The sequence below is a fragment of the Ammodytes marinus genome (genome assembly GCF_949987685.1).
Source record: "Ammodytes marinus genome assembly, chromosome: 5".
NCBI lineage: Eukaryota > Metazoa > Chordata > Actinopteri > Uranoscopiformes > Ammodytidae > Ammodytes > Ammodytes marinus.
In genome coordinates this window covers 27,839,095-27,855,651 of record NC_137234.1, presented here as the reverse complement: position 1 = coordinate 27,855,651, position 16,557 = coordinate 27,839,095, and the positions used below count along the sequence as shown (strand labels likewise).

General features: G+C 42.8%; 2 protein-coding genes across 2 annotated transcripts in view; both read left to right on the top strand.

Moving 5' to 3' along the window:
- Positions 1 to 12,354, top strand: part of ppfibp2b (PPFIA binding protein 2b) — an 84,566-nt gene extending 72,212 nt beyond the window's left edge. The window contains exons 17-27 of the mRNA XM_080027512.1: positions 2,079 to 2,214; positions 2,615 to 2,734; positions 3,451 to 3,601; positions 4,597 to 4,708; positions 4,804 to 4,892; positions 5,055 to 5,177; positions 5,552 to 5,677; positions 6,492 to 6,680; positions 8,721 to 8,999; positions 10,796 to 10,861; positions 12,254 to 12,354. Of these exons, the coding sequence (XP_079883638.1) occupies positions 2,079 to 2,214; positions 2,615 to 2,734; positions 3,451 to 3,601; positions 4,597 to 4,708; positions 4,804 to 4,892; positions 5,055 to 5,177; positions 5,552 to 5,677; positions 6,492 to 6,680; positions 8,721 to 8,999; positions 10,796 to 10,861; positions 12,254 to 12,316 (1,454 nt within the window). The 3' untranslated portion in view covers positions 12,317 to 12,354. The remainder of the gene's footprint in view (positions 1 to 2,078; positions 2,215 to 2,614; positions 2,735 to 3,450; positions 3,602 to 4,596; positions 4,709 to 4,803; positions 4,893 to 5,054; positions 5,178 to 5,551; positions 5,678 to 6,491; positions 6,681 to 8,720; positions 9,000 to 10,795; positions 10,862 to 12,253) is intronic.
- Positions 12,355 to 14,834: 2,480 nt separating this feature from the next.
- Positions 14,835 to 16,380, top strand: rep15 (RAB15 effector protein; the record flags this gene model as incomplete). Its single annotated transcript, XM_080027714.1, has 2 exons — positions 14,835 to 15,065; positions 15,838 to 16,380. 2 exons carry the CDS (start codon positions 14,835 to 14,837, stop codon positions 16,378 to 16,380), a joined length of 774 nt encoding a protein of 257 aa, XP_079883840.1.
- Between the last annotated feature and the right edge of the window lie 177 nt (positions 16,381 to 16,557).

The following is a 16,557-nucleotide window of genomic DNA, read 5'->3' as shown; positions in this document are numbered from 1 at the left end:
ACATTAATGACTACAAGAACCAATCAGGTAGCCGCCTTCCACGGACGGAAAGTAGGGGAGGGCCCTAGTCTGACTGGAGGCTAGAGATTGACGACTACATGAACCAATCAGGGGCTGCCTTCCACTAACAGACAGGGCCAGGGCTTCCTCCCCACGGAGATTGGAGAAAATCCCGATTGATCTGCTGGAGAGAAACACATTTGAAGCTTGCCAGATGAGGCTAGTCTCACCAGGCTAGTAGTTCTGACTACGATTTCCTATTTTCTATCGCTTCAACAAAACAAGGCTGTCCCTGTCACGTAATTGGAATAATTCATTGATCGCTGGGGGGAAAATTGGGATATATTACAATATCTTGACTTATACTATATAGGCATAGAGACATTTTAAGAAAATAGAAATAGGTATGTATGTTATATTTATGTGCAATATACTCCAATAGATATCATAGCTTAAGCTGAGAAGTGAGCAGTGAGCAGGGTCAGGGTTAGTAAGTGTTTCCACTGAGGATCAAGCTGTTCTCAAACCGGGATTATGAGGCAGGCCTCCCTCATGACTCAGAGAGCTGTCCAAGATAAAGCCCGGCTCCCCTCGCATCAGCACTCACAGAGAGAGAGAGAGAGACACACACACACACACACACACACACACACACACACACACACACACACACACACACACACACACACACACACACACACACACACACACACACACACACACACTCTCTCTCTCTCTCTCAAAGCTAATAGGCATATAAGCACACAGCCGCCCATGTATCGGCGTACACAGGGCTTAAAGCAGGAGGGGTGAGAGGGCAGGCTTAAAGATGTGTGCAGTTCAACGAGCTTAGAGTAAAACAAACATGGATGCAACCTGACATGGCCCCCTGTACGCTCTCACTCGCTGCCTCACCCAGATGCACTCTCCACCACTGAAGGAGGGTGAGAAAGAGCAAGTCAAGAGAGAGAGCACAGAAGTAAAACAGGTGTCAAATAAAAAAAAATTCTAAACTTCTGGACATATAGTGAGGTTGGCAAGAGACTGTCAATGAAGTTTGTCCAGCACCACCTTTGGTCGTGAGACAAAGTCAACCCAGGTGTCCTCTCACAAATGGCTGTTGCACTGACAAGATAACAAAGAGCCTCCCACACTCTCAGTACCTATAGAAAGGTTTCATTTGAACAAGTAAAAAGTATCTTTTTTTTCTAGCCCTGCCTGAGGCTTTCAGACTTTGCATGTTGCTGATTGCCACTCTTGTACAGTATGTGTATGTATGACATTTATTTTGGAGGTTTAGAAGGTGTGACTAATGCTTGCTTCTGCCTGTCTGTCTGCTTGTTTCCTTCTCACTTCACTAACCTTCCTCTGCCTCAGGATCTCCTGGAAAACATGACCTGTATGATATTGGTGGGTATAGGCCTATTGAACCTCAACCCCAGTGTGTGTGTGTGTGTGTGTGTGTGTGTGTGTGTGTGTGTTGTGTGTGTTTTGTGTGTGTGTGTCCTGTTGCTTCTGATCCTTCAAAGATCAGTGAGCTGGCATGAGACTCTACCTGTTCTTCATTGTAGTAAAGGGGGAATCATGTATAATTATTAAAGCTTCTTCTTTTGGGCCACAGAAAAAAGAATTGCAAAAAATGTGGTTCTGGCTAAGGTGTTAGCAAACAAACAGTTGCCTCTTTACATATCGATCTGACGTGGAACAACATGAGCATCCAATTTTGAGAAACACGTGGGGTTGTCATTAAAAGTTTGACTCTTTAAAAAAAAAAAGTCATTTGGTCCATCGTCAATATAAACAACATTGATTGGTGCAGCTTTACAATGACGCTGCTTTACGAGGAGCTGTACAATAGGCTTCCAGTATACAGCCCTGTGTGCTTTACCTTTTGAGCAGGACTACAGTGGGCATTCACCGCCATTGTATTTTAGTGGTGGTTATTTTGACTTGAAGCCTAAAGCCTAAATAATATCATCTCTCAGTTTTAAATGTTGGGTCCAAGATTTGTCCTTGCGTTGTTCAAGCACCTTAATAGTGATTCCACTCTTGTGTGTGTGTGTTTTTCTGCGTGTCAGAGCATCCAGAGAAGCCAGAGGAGAGTGTCCTGTCCGACCAGTCCCCTCTGTCCTCTGGGGTGGACTCTGGACAGCAGTCCCCCGTCTCCCCGGAGCACCGGAAGAGCCACAGAGGCATCAAGAAGCTCTGGGGAAAGTAGGTTCACCGAAGATCTACACATGATAGAAGCTTGTACCTACACAACATACAGCTCTGGAAAAAAAATGAAGAGACCACTCTAAATGTTCAGTGTCTCTTGTTTTACTATATGTATAGGCATATGTTTGAGTAAAATGATTTTTTTTTATTTTATAATATAATACTGACCACATTTCTTCCATATTCCAATAAATTTTTTGGTCATTAAGAGCTTTGTTCAATAAGTTATGTAGAGATGAAGATTTGAGAAAATATCCAGACTGGTCTCTTTAATTTTTTTCCGGAGCTGTATTGTTCATATTAATGATTTGATTTTGCTCACACACACACAGACAGCCTCACACTCATTTCTCCTTCCCCCACACTCATCAGTGTTTCTATTGTTATTATCCTCCAGGATTCGGCGCAGTCAGTCTGGAAGCCCATCCCAGGTCCAAGACCCCGATCTGGGGGAGTTCAAGAGAGGAGGCTTCAGGGCTACGGCTGGACCAAGACTGGCCGCTTCAGGACACACACGGTATGAAGAAAAAAATCACATTTATATTCACACATATTCTGGGTGATTTCAGAATATACAGTATGTGTGTGTACAGTGTCTCAATGTACCGGAGATGTGCTCAGCATCTGACTAGCCTGCAAAAACAGCGTTGATCTCATGTCTTTGTAGATCACTGGCAGCCTCTACTTTCTACTGCTTTGGCTTGTTTGGCATACTGGTTCATTCATGCGCTGCTACATAGATTATACTACCTTCCTACTTGGACATTGTCTTTCTTTTGACCAAAAGCACATTTACATGGCAGTGTTTCCCCTGGGATTGAGAAGTGGGGCTCTCAGGGGGTGCGTAGATTTTTTTTGAAAATTGTCAATTTGCCCTGCCGGGACAATTCAAATGTGTGTATATCTGGCCATGGCTCTTGGGGCCTACAAGTACAAGCTGCATTTTGCACAGAGATGAAACATGGAAAATTGTCTTCCAAGTTTACATCATGAGCTTTCTTGAACATAAATACATTGCCAAAAATGTAGCCTTGCCCTTAACAAATTACAAGCATGTGCAGTAATTTAACACAATGGAATATTAATTCCTAAAGGTCTGCCTCCATCTACTTTTCAAAAAGAACGGCTAATCATTATTTAGGCCTTTTAAAATGGCTGTACATAAAAGACACTGTATGTGATTCCAGTTTGAGTTTTAAACCAGTTTTTCTATACTTAATGTTTCTATCTCAGGGACCCCAAGACACCTTTCTCTGCGTGGAGCACAGAGCAGGTGTGTGAGTGGATGGAGGAGATAGGACTGTGTCAGTACAGAGCCCTCGCCCGACACTGGGTCACCAGCGGGCAGACTCTACTGTCAGCCTCTTCACACGACCTAGAGAGGGTACACACGCACACGCACACACACACACACACACACACACACACACACACACACACACACACACACACACACACATGCTCACACACACACACACGCATTCACCCCCACACGCACACTGCAACACACGCACACACACGCATTCACCCCCACACACTCGAACACCTATACACGCACACAGACGTACTCACACACACTCACACACACAACCATACACGCACACAGACATACTCACACACACTCGCACACACACATAAACACTCACACTCTCACACACACACACACACACACACTAGCACTCATTTAACTAAGCGATGCACGTGAGACATCTGTCTGGTCCGGTTGGTTTACCTGACCAGAGAATCTTCCATTTAGCCCGTCAGATATTTTTCAGTTCTACCTGTCGGATCATTCCTGCTGTCTGTCTGTCTGTTTGCCATTTAGCAACGCCTGTCTCTCTGCTTATCCACCTGTCTGTTAGTTTCCCCCCCCCCCCTTCAAAACTGTCACAATATCCACCTCAGAGCCCCCGAAACCTGCATGTCTCTTTTGATCAGGCTCATTGTCTTCCTAATAATTCATAATTCACCCTAATGGCGATGGTATATTCTTTATTTATGATCTAAGCAACGTCAGTGAGCCAATAGGCACGTAGCATGCTTAATGTGCCGAGATGTAAAAGTGCTGTTGATTGGATGTATGGAGGCATCCAGGATCCCGAGCCTTACATACATATTGTGTGAGAGCTGCAGTGGCTCCGAAGATCTGGCATGTGTGGTCAACTGAAGGCAGTGAGTTAGATTCCAGCTTATTTAAGGTTTCATTCTATGATATTTGAAAATGCCCCAAAAAAAGTATGGAAGTACGAAGACAACACACGCACACGCACACACACACACACACACACACACACACACGCACACGCACACGCACACGCACACGCACACACACACACACACACACACACAGACAAGTGATTGATCTGACTGTGTTTGCAGGAGCTGGCCATTAAGAACCCGCTGCACAGGAAGAAGCTTCAGTTAGCCGTCAAGACCTTCAGCGGCAAACAGCTGGAGAAGTCTGCACAGCTGGACTACATCTGGGTCACTCGTACGTACCGACAGCCAAAACACTCCACTCAACCATTCACTGACACTGACTTCATCTCAACATTAATACTGTGATGTTGTTCTATGTTCCAAAAGGCTGGCTGGATGACATAGGCCTTCCTCAGTACAAGGACCAGTTTAATGAAGGCAGAGTGGACGGGCAGATGCTGCGCTATCTCACCGTGGTAAGTTTGGTTCAAATAACAACTCATCGAATCCAATTTTAGTACACTCGGAGAGGTTTGAAGCGCTTCGTTTTCATTTTCCTGTGGATTACAATCACCACACCGAAAAACTTGCATGCAGAGTAAAGATTCTGACTTTCTCTTGTCTCCTGTCCAACCCAGAACGACTTGTTATTCCTCAAAGTGAGCAGTCAGCTGCATCACCTCAGCATCAAGTGTGCCATCCACGTCCTCCACGTCAACCGGTTCCACCCTAACTGCCTCAAACGCAGGCCAGGCAATGAGGTCAGTCAGTGTTTTATGATCGTGTGATGAATATCTTATAATGTAATGTGACTATTATGTTTCTGTATGACTGGTTGTTCCTCACTTTGAGCGTAATGTTTCTCTTCTATTCACATGTGAACTTTTAAATGTTACATTTATTTGACGGTTTTAAATTGAAATTTCATCCCAGACAGCCATTGGCTTCCTTTCATTTCAATCTGAAATGTATTATTCATCATAATCTATTATTAGAATTTTGAAACTGCATGAAATTCATCACATTGAACATCCAGATAATGAAAGGCTTTTTTTAATGTTTTTCTAGAACACAGGGTACCAAAGGATTAACACAAATATTGAAGCCCAGTTTGTGCCCTGTGTGTGTGTTTCAGAATCAGTTCTCTCCCGGTGAGGTGGTGCAGTGGTCTAACCACAGAGTGATGGAGTGGCTCCGCTCTGTGGATCTGGCAGAGTACGCTCCCAACCTGAGGGGCAGCGGCGTGCACGGGGGCCTGATAGTGAGTGACACCTGATCACACAGTGTATGGGACAGAAAAGCATCTTAAAGTCCGTTAACCCCAAATCCACAAAATCATGTTAGTTGCACGATAGTAAGTGTCTCAAAAGACTCAGGCATATTTATCAATCCAATTGAAAGATATTCAAAATTAAACCTGCCGTGTGTAGAATTCTGGGTTTTATTTCCTAGCAGATTTTGTATAAAGTAATAATACAAAATATATATCCATAAGTACATTTAATTTAGTGCATAATAGCTGAAAAAAATATTTTGAATGATTTTTTTTTTCCCTTAGAAAGGGTCTCATATATGTCCATATTTCTGCATATCTTGGACCAAGGCCTAGTGCCGCCATCTTGAAAGTGTCATAGTTGAATTGTCATCAGGTGCATTGTTTAGAAATTAGAATTGTTCTTGTCCTTGAAGGCCACTGTAGCTTCTGTTATTATTCGAAAGGGTTGGGGTTACCCAGGGAGCGTTGCATTCTAGAACTTTGTAGAACTTTCTTGATGATGTCATATTACACACTGCACCTTTAAGTTTGACACAGTAAGTATTTTGAATCACAGCAGTCCTCTGCCCCAAACGTTCTATAAAAACAATAGCTGTTGCCACGGAGACCGGTTGATACAGCCAGGCCCACAGATGGGTCTAGACACTAGAACAAGCTGTGTTTTTATTTTGACTAAGTCTGATAATACTTATGTAAAAGCTTATTGAGACACCTAACTTTGATATCACAAATTGATTTTGACTATTTTCGAGCAGGTTTTCCAGAGGCTTTAAATGTGTCTCTCCCCTCCCCCTCCCAGATGCTGGAGCCCAGGTTTAATGCTGACTCCCTGGCTGTGCTGCTCAACATCCCCTCTCAGAAGACCCTCCTGAGACGCCACCTCTCCACCAACTTCCACAGCCTGGTGGGAACACAAGCCCAGCGTGAGAAGAGAGAGTACACAGAGGCACCGGGCTACAGCCCACTCAGCATCACTGCTAAAGTCAAGGTAACAGAATACAAGTAGGACTGTCCCCGACTAAGAATTTACATAGTCCAATCTGATTGGTCCAATCTTGCCTATAATCGACAGATGGCCGAATCATGTTTTTTTTTTTTTTGCTCATTGATCCATATTCTCCGACATCGGATTCCATTTGTCTCACACACCAGACTAAAACACCCAACTACAGTTTGTCTTCTTGATGTGGCATAAATAATTCATTTTATTGCGACTTGGTCTGCCATTCACACACACAAAGGTGATAGATTAAAAGCTCATGATAATAGGCTGATGTTGATAACACAATAGGCGACACATCATCATTGTTATCAGCAGTCCCATGTAGCCGGAATTGAACAAGCCTTGTTTCATAACCACATTTTGCGACTATTCCACTGTGTGATTGTCAGTCGAATTGGGCTCTTTCCAACGAATAGTCTGATACTCAACTATTCAGGGTCACCACTAAAAACAAGTAAAACAATGCTGCATTAGGAGAACACACTCAAACACACACGCATGCACGCACGCACACACACACACACACACACACGCACACACACACGCACACACACTCACTCACTCACTCACTCACTCACACACTCACTCACTCACTCACACACACACACACACACACACACACACACAGCTGCCCTTCCTGCTTTTGTGAGAGAAAGCACCTTAATCTGAGCAGGTGAAGCCTTGGTGTGTCAGCACACTTTAAGCCCTCTGCCATTTCACTGTGTTTAAGCCGGAGAGTGCTGTGCTCCTCCTCTCAGCTTTACCACCCATCATCCCAGGCTCTTAAATCCCTCCCTGCTCTTCTCAAGAAAACCCAAGAATAATCCACCCGCAAAAAAAAAACCCCAATGAATGCTTACTGTGACCCATTTATCACCTTGGACTCAACAATTTTTTTTTCTTCAGATACTCCATGAGCTCTAAATGGTTATGCGGATAGGTTTGTGGACAAATATAACCGAGAAGGCTAAATAGACTGTAAAAAATAAATAAAATAAATAAATAGATATATTTTGTGTGCATGTGGGTTTTCTTCTCCTCAGGGCCAACCAGCTTCTAAGGGATATCCTATACAACAATAGTGCTGTGTGTGTGGTGTCAGTGGCTTTAGTCAGCAAGAGCAAACTGAGAGGAGAGGACGCATTTCTATTAGCTGCCGCTGTCTGTTGTGGCATGGTATCACATACTGTATGCCTCGTTTCCACTGAGGAACAGCACGCTTTGGTTCGGCACGGTAAGCCTAGATCTAGCTATCTACACACAGCGGTTCATCTCTGGCACCGAAATGATTCAGTCGACCAATCAACGGACTGCAGTGTGTTAGCTCCACCCTTTAGGGACGGCTTGGTACCCCCATGAAAGGGTGCTAAAAATAGGTACTGGACGGCTCGCTTTATTTTGGTACCCTTAACCACCTTTGACAGTGGAAACAGCAATGTATTCCTTACACGCACTTAATGCAACACTTAAAGGTGCAGTGTGTAATATGACATCATCAAGAAAGTTCTACAAAGTTCTAGAATGCAACGCTCCCTGGGTAACCCCAACCATTTCGAATAATAACAGAAGCTACAGTGGCCTTCAAGGACAAGAACAATTCTAAATGTTAAACAATGCACCTGATGACATTCCAACTATGACACTTTCAAGATGGCGGCACTAGGCCTTGGTCCAAAATATGCAGAAATATGGACATATATGAGACCCTTTCTAAGGGAAAAAATAATAATAAAAAAAAAATGTTCAGCTATTATGCACTAAATTAAATGTACTTATGGATATTATAATTACTTTCTACAAAATCTGCTAGGAAATAAAACCCAAAATTTTACACACTGCAGGTAGTATAAAGTAACACCGCAGGCAGATCATGTGACGTTCAAAAGACACACAACAAAAGACCTCCTGTCGCCTGTCGCTAACATGTAGCTTGTAACGCATCTCAAGAACACACTTGTCATATCATGGTCTGTCATATCCTCCCTCCATTCTGATTGGTCCATTTCATGTCTCCTTCACTTGCAGCCAAAGAAGCTGGGATTCTCTAACCTGACCCACCTGAGGAGGAGACGGTCTGATGAATCCACAGACTACGTGTGTCCGGTCCAGTCGTCCTCCTCTTCTCCTCAGTGTGGACAGCCTTCCTCTAACGGTGTGGGGCGGCAGCAGCAGCAGCAGTCTCAGGCCCTGGGGCAGCAGTCTCAGGCCCCAGGGCAGCAGACCCAGGCCCCACAGCGGCCCCACTCTGCCTTCAGAGGCCTGAGCCCCATCCTGGACCGAGAGCCGGGCAGCGCCAGGGACCAGGTGGGGACTCCGTGATGATGACGGCAACAGCACAGCAGCTGACCCATCTCCATGACAACAGCAACATGGCGACAGCTGTCTTGCCACACGCTTTTTTTTTTACCCATCAGCCACTGTCACTACTGCTATCCTGCTTCCTTTGCTTGCGGCCTCATATAATCCCGTTCAGCCCCCATACCCTCCCTGCACCCCCCCCCCCCTTCCCCCTGCTCCTCAACGCCCCCCCCCCCCCCCCCCCCACTCTGTGCCTTAAGGGTGAAGAGATTCAGATGCTGAATCCAAACACTTGAAGTATTTTTTTGGTTCCATTTTCCAGTCAGATGCCTAACTAACTAACCCGACCTCAACCCTGACAAAAACCTGTGCCATGATCTAACTCATGTTAAGAGAACTCTGCATCTCTCTGGACTCCACTTCCTATAGATCCATACAGTATATATTCAGTATATACTGTACATGGACATCTCCCTTGTTGTACAGTATTATAAAGCCATTATTCTAACAATTTGTGAACCACAATTAGATGATTTTTTTATACGTGAGTCAGTCATCACATCATTTTTACAGCTTTGGTGTTCCAGTTGAATACGGTTCTTCTGTCACATGTTTTGAGATGAACTTGTGCAATATTTGCATACAATGACAGAGGGATTTTTATTTAAATATTTATGTCATTGCAGAGGATATGATAAAAAGATGGCATGTTTAGTTTGAACCTGAGGTGGTGATGATTTTGTACTGTTATTTTCATATTTGATGTAATAGTATTTTTATAGTGAAGAAAATCCTGCTCCACTAAAGTGAGGGGAACCATGTGGTCATGTAAATGTCAAAAAGAATTTATCAAATCATTTAATAAACAAAATCATACGTGTGTAAAGCTGATTCCATTCCTTCCACACAAAAGCCAGATATGTCAGAGTAGAATTAGCATTGAATTCTTTTTGTATCCATTTTTGTTTTGAGGTACAACACATGTCTGTTCTTCAGAAAGCATTCACTATATTCTGTATTTCTCTTCTTCAAAGCTATAGTGTGTAACTTTTCCATATAAATGAATATTGGTTACATTCAAACCATCGCCAAATGAGTCTACAAAAAGTTGATTAAGCCTATCAGTTCCACAAATCTCTCTCTGTATATTGCTCAGTATGGCAGCGTTTATAAACTGTTGTCGACAGCCGACACTGGTGCAGGTGCTCAGAAAAAATCCCGAGAAGTGCCCACAAAATGAAGGTATAAAATCCATGCGCGGCCATTGAAGGACGTACCTCATGTAGATGCGCCGACAGTGTTGTAATAACTCAGGATTCCACATAAAGAAGTTACACATTATAGCTTTAAAGCAATATCAATCCCAAAGACACAGAGAAAAATGCGTGTGCAGAATGATTTTGAAGCTCTGAGACAACTGTAGTGTGCGATGTAAAGTAATAAAGTACGCTCTATGGATGGCATGTCTGCATCAACCACTAACCCGCTTCCATCATCATCCTCCTCCTCACCATCATGCCGGCTGTCAATCTCAGACAAGATGGCTGCCGACCATTACCACACGGTAACTGTGTTAAAAGTGACAAAGGAAGTGCATGTTTGAGAATGACTCAATGACAAAGTACAGTTCCCTTCTGTCTACTTAAAGGATGCAAATGACAGGAATTGCTATATAGCCTAACTAAAGCCTTACAACTCACTGAAAGTCTGTAATCGTGACTTATAATGGGTTCATTATTATTATTGTGTGTGTGTGTGTGTGTGTGTGTGTGTGTGTGCGTGCGTGTGTGTGTGTGTTGCAGATGGCGATCACAGAGGATACCATGTTGCAAATAGAAGCTCTGTCTGAAAGCATCAACAACCTCACAGTAAGCACCAACACACACAAGCTGCTGCTAATGGCGCGTGCAGCAGAGTAACTGCTCCTCATCGGCTTTAACAGAAGTTTGAGTCAGTCAGATGGAAAGCTCTGTGGAGTTTCTCTCAGGGAGCAAAACAACATTAAGACAGAAAGTAACATCTAAAGAGAAACCTTCTCACTATTACTTTATTACTTGCTGTTATCAGGCCCATCAGGGTCAGTCTAATGTATGTTCTCTTGCTGTAGTGGAGCGGCTAAGCGCTACAATCTTTCAATTTGTGATACAAGCGTGACAATTGGCCATAGCAGTCTCCATGGGTCACAGACAAAAAAATGAAAAATAAAATAAAAAACCCAATACATCTTTATGAGAATGTTTTACAATTCACAATTTAAATGTCTCCGACAATTTTCTTGTCAAGTGACCCACGGAGACTGCTCATGTCAATTCTCACGCTTGTATCATCAACTGAAAGATTCTGACGAAAATAAGCACTTAGCCGCTCCACAATGAAGTCACAAAAATAGTTGATCCATGGGGTTTTGAAAAACAACCAAATACAAAATGAATATTACCCTTGTTTTATTACTTAACTAATTCAGAGGGAAATATTTGGTCTGAGAATCTCTAATAATTCTAATAATTAAATACTTTTTAATATTGAGTTACAACATTATTACATTGTAATTGTAGCATAGCTTTATTATATCAGGAACATTTACAATGTCTCTGCAGGGAAGCTGCGTGTGCTCCGACTTGGGATAAATAAGTATAGCTTTCATTTTCCGTTAAAGGTTGAGACAGTGATTCTGGAGAACACTTTTTGTCTTAATAATTTTTTGTCAAAATCAGTGAATATCTTCTCACGATCAGCTACCCCTCTTTACTGAACCCAGTGTTAATACACAATCTAGGCTGTTTAAACTGGCATGTTGCTACTGTGGGCCTCTTTGTTTACATACCCTTTGATTTACATAGCAGTTTACAGAGATGTGTTAACACAAGATTTTTTTCCCCAGCGTGCACACAGTATGGAAAGGTAGCGGATCTTAAGGAAATATTCAATGATTTTAACAGCAAGCATTCTTCAGAATCGCTGCTCCACCCTCAACAGGAGGCCTTCGTTGACACAACTGGAAGACTGCATTTCCCATAAACCCTTGCCATAAACCTAATGTGGCATCTTAAGTCAAGTTTGCGCTCATACATAAAAATGACTCGCGTTTGTTCTGTTTTGTAACATAGAGCAATTGTGACACAAAATAAGAGCCTCTGGTGGCCTTATTTGTTTGCAAAATATCCTCATATACTGGAACTGCATGTGTTGACTGATCCTAGCTCAGTGACAAAAGCCAAACTCTCTAACCCATTACTACTCCCATGATGCTTTGCTTCCAGTACCTGCTGGGCCGAGACGAGCTGCGGAAGGAGCTGCGGCGGTCGCAGACGGCGCTAGTTTGAAGGACAATGAAGCGACGCTGTTGGCTTAACTAATGCTGTCAATCAACCACAGTGACCTGTAGCAAGCAACCTGACACCTCAAAGCCCGCCCTAACACTGCAATGAGGACCTCTGACAACTTCTTCTACTAGTCGCTGATACCTCATGTAACTCAGACACAGAAACAGTGGGCTTGTGGAAAACAGTCATCAAGGCTCTTTAACAGATGTTTTTTTGTACGATAATGAAATTAAAGCTATAGTGCGTTACTTTTTCATACAAATGAATGTCGGTTACGTTCATGGCCATCGCAAACGAGTTGACACAAAGTTGATTAAGCCTATCAGCTCCACAAAACTCTCTCTGTATTTCTCAGTATGGGAAGCGTTTACAAACTGAAATGCCCAAGAAATGCTTCAGTTGTTGATTCTACTGAAAAAAACCTGGACGTACAGAAAAATCCATGCGCGATCACTTAAGGCTTAGGCTACCTCATGTGGTTGCGCCAACAGTGTTGTAATTACTCATGGGGGCACCAGAATATCCGCACTATGGCTTTAACTGTTACTTACTTACTACTTCGGGCATTTTTTTGTACTGCTTTCCCTATGCAATGTAACCTATGATGATAATACTGACCACTCTGTACTGTATATACTGTGCTGGTATACAACTATTCCTTGTTTATATCATAACATATGCAGAGTATCATTTCTTTTTTATGGAATCTGTGATGAAATGGTGCAAGACTTTAAGCGTTTACTGTGTGTAACAAATGGAAGTTCAGCTAAAAATGTAGCCACAAGAAGAGACATACACACACACACACACAAAGTGGAAATTATATTGAAGTTCCTCAATGTTATCTTTATGAAATTCAGAGACATTACCAGAATATGGTGCAACAAACTGGTTATTTTCTCAGAGCTAGTGGCTCTTATCCCAGCAGACAATATGGAACATGAATGATTTCAGTACGAATGAGTGGAAATGAATGATGGTATTTATTATACAATAAGAGATACACTGGTCTATTGGTGAGTGTCTTCATAACATGCCGAACATACACATCTGCACAGTTGATATTATAGGCCAACATTAGCTTATTGTAGAAACACTGGCTGAATATGTTTCAGTTGATAAATAGGAAGAAAGTTGATTTGAGATCATTTATAAACTGTTCCCATTACATAGTTTGTCCACCAGAAAGTGTATCTCAAACTAGGACATGTCCAGCTTAGTATATCTTGGTCAAAATTGTAATTTAATCATTGTCTCCAGTTGTACTGAACAGTATTTTTATATTAAAGTGGATCTAATTAATTTGTGTAAGGGGAAAGCGAGTAATCACCACATTCTACAGTTACCCTTAGGGCTTTTTAGCATCTTTTATTTCACGTTTTATTTTTTCACAACCAGGCAGCTGTTTTCAGTGGGAAAGCACACTGTACCCAGCACAAATGACTGTTTATGTGACCTTATTGTACAGCATATGCTCTGTTTTTGTGAGTGTAACTGACACAGTCAACTAAGGGCATTAATTGAAAATTCAAAACATATTTTTCTGATGTATAGATGTGAATGTGTAAAAAGCAACTGAATGGGCACGGAAGGGCAGTGGATTATTATGCTTGGTTGTACAAAATAAAAACACTTTGCCAGACCGGGTCCTCTGTGTGGAAACAAGGTAATGGATTAAGAAAGTTACCTCAGGCTAATGTTATGACGTACATTTCAGGTGCGTTAACTCACTGGTATAGTAAACCAACTCCCCCGACATCCAAACAAAAAGCTCCCAACCTACGCAAGTTCTCCTTTGCGCTGTTCTCGGAAAAAAGACAGTTTTTTGTTTACCCATCAAACCCTTCAGGCTTAGCCCATGTCCCTGAGCTGCTTTCACCAGTTAACTGGTATGATCAGTCTTTTGTTGACCTACCTAAAGTTTTGACAAGTTGCAAACACCACACCCGTGATAATACTCAGTCAGTAGTAACTCCCCCTCCAAACCTGAGAGAAGAAACCCTATTTATTCTACTAAAGGTTCTTTATCTGTCAAGAGAGTGAAGGCTTCCATACAACACCATACGGTCACACATACGCACACTGTTTATCTCAGCAGGGCAAGGGACAGGAGCGGAGGGCAGCTAGTGGACTTGGATCTCCAGAAACCTCCAGACCCATCCTGGTGAGTGATCATTTGTATGTCTTTTTCTTTAAAGACATCATCCCATGTTGTTACTGTTGTATTCAGTATTTGGGGTGACTTACCATTGGTAGATTGTTTTATATTCAACCGGAAAAAAAACAATAGAAGAATGCAAGATTGGACATTATCAATAGTTCAAAATGGTGGGACTTTGTGGTGGTTTGCTGTTGTAACTAAAAGAGTAGACCTATCAAAATACTAGACTCAACTTTTACCAACCAATGAACTTTTCAGTTTCAGATAACAGCTTTATTTCAAATAGTACATATTGTATCGTTTCAGTGTATCAGGGAAACCACCCTCTGAACTCCGGCCCTGCGTTTTGGGTCCACTATGGGCCAGGTTGTCGGCAAAGTCCCTTCCGACCCCTTCCAGAACAACACATTCTTGGACCCTCAACCCAGCATCTTCTCCACCCTCAAGAAGCAATCGGTCACCAGACCCAACAATTTTATATCTCAATTCAACCAGTGCATCTCTGCAGCCTCGTCCAGAACTCAAGAGTACCTCCTCTTCAAAGACCCGGAGAACAAATTCCGACCTAGCCCCGATGTGCTCACACAGGTACGTCGTTCCGTAACCCACCACACATATCCTAAAGTCAGCAAACCTATAGAACTAGACACAATAGCTTTTGGGGTTAAAGGTCACATATCATGCTAATTTTCAGGTTCAAAATTGTAAATCTGGTTTATACTAGAAACTGTTGTTCATGGTGTAGTGTACAAACAAACCCTTTATATTTCTCATTATGATGTCATAAGGGGAGATAAATCAGACTGGGTTTTTTTTTAACACAGGTTTTCAGAAAGGTGGAGGAAAAGATAGAGGGTGTTTTTTTCTCATACTTTGGGAGTCTGTAGACACACCACAGACCCATATAAATGTTGAAAACCCATGAAAATGTATATGTTGCACACTAGGTGACCTTTAAAGCTATAGTGCGTAACCTACTGTTGCCACAATGAGGAATCCTAAGTTATAACAACAACACTGTCTTCGCATATCTACATGAGGTAAGCCTTTGGTCATCACGCATTGACTTTATACCTTATGCTATAAGTCCAGTTTTTTTTCTAAGCAGTAGAATCAACAACTGAAACATTTCATGGGCCCATCTTGGGATTTTTATGAGCTCCTGTGGCGGATGCGACAGCGACACTACTTTGTGAACGCTGCAATACTGAAAAATACAGAGAAAGAGTTTTGTGGAGATGATCAATGATAAAATCAACTTTGTATCAAATCATTTGGCGATGGCTTGATTGTAACCACCATTCCTTCAAATGAAATAAACAACACACTATAAGTTTAAAAACTTCCTTTCTTCCAACAGATCTTCCTGATGACCTACATCTCGGAGAGCGTCAGCCTCAACATGACGGACACCTTCAACTGTACGACCATGACCCCGGAGCAGAGGGTCCTCCTGGGGGCAGACTGGGTGTGGGCCCTGCTGGAGAAGCCCACCAAGAACCCTCGTATCCAGATCTGTGTGCAGGTCCTCAACCTTCCCCATAGGGAGGACGGTGAGGGGAGCAGCCTCAGCCAGGAGCCCTACAGCGAGTCTCTCCAGATGGCCCACAGGGAGGCCAGCAACAAGACCATGTGTGAGAGGATGGTGGACTTCTGCACCTCTATCGGCAAGGACTGCTACGCCCTCTTCCTGTTCCTGGGCAAGAAGAACGACAAAGAGAACATATACGGCGTCCTCAGCAACAACTTCGACGAGGCCATCGGAAAGTGCAACATCGACAGGGCCTTCATAGAGAACTTCTTCAGAGGCTCCAGGTACCTCCATACGCCTACAGGAATGATGCAGGCCATTGTCTCCAAGAAAGATGGAGACCCTCTCACTCTGATGATTAAGTTCAGCTGACCCAAAGGGACTCTTATGGTTAACAACATGAGACACTGAGACAGTAATACACTTCTGGGACTGAGAGGTGGGGAAGCTATTGATTCATCTCCTGACAAATAGCCTCCAGTTCTACTGCGATGTTGACTTTGATTAAGTAGAATCCTGTTGAGAGAAAATTCTGGTCATTGTTTTAAC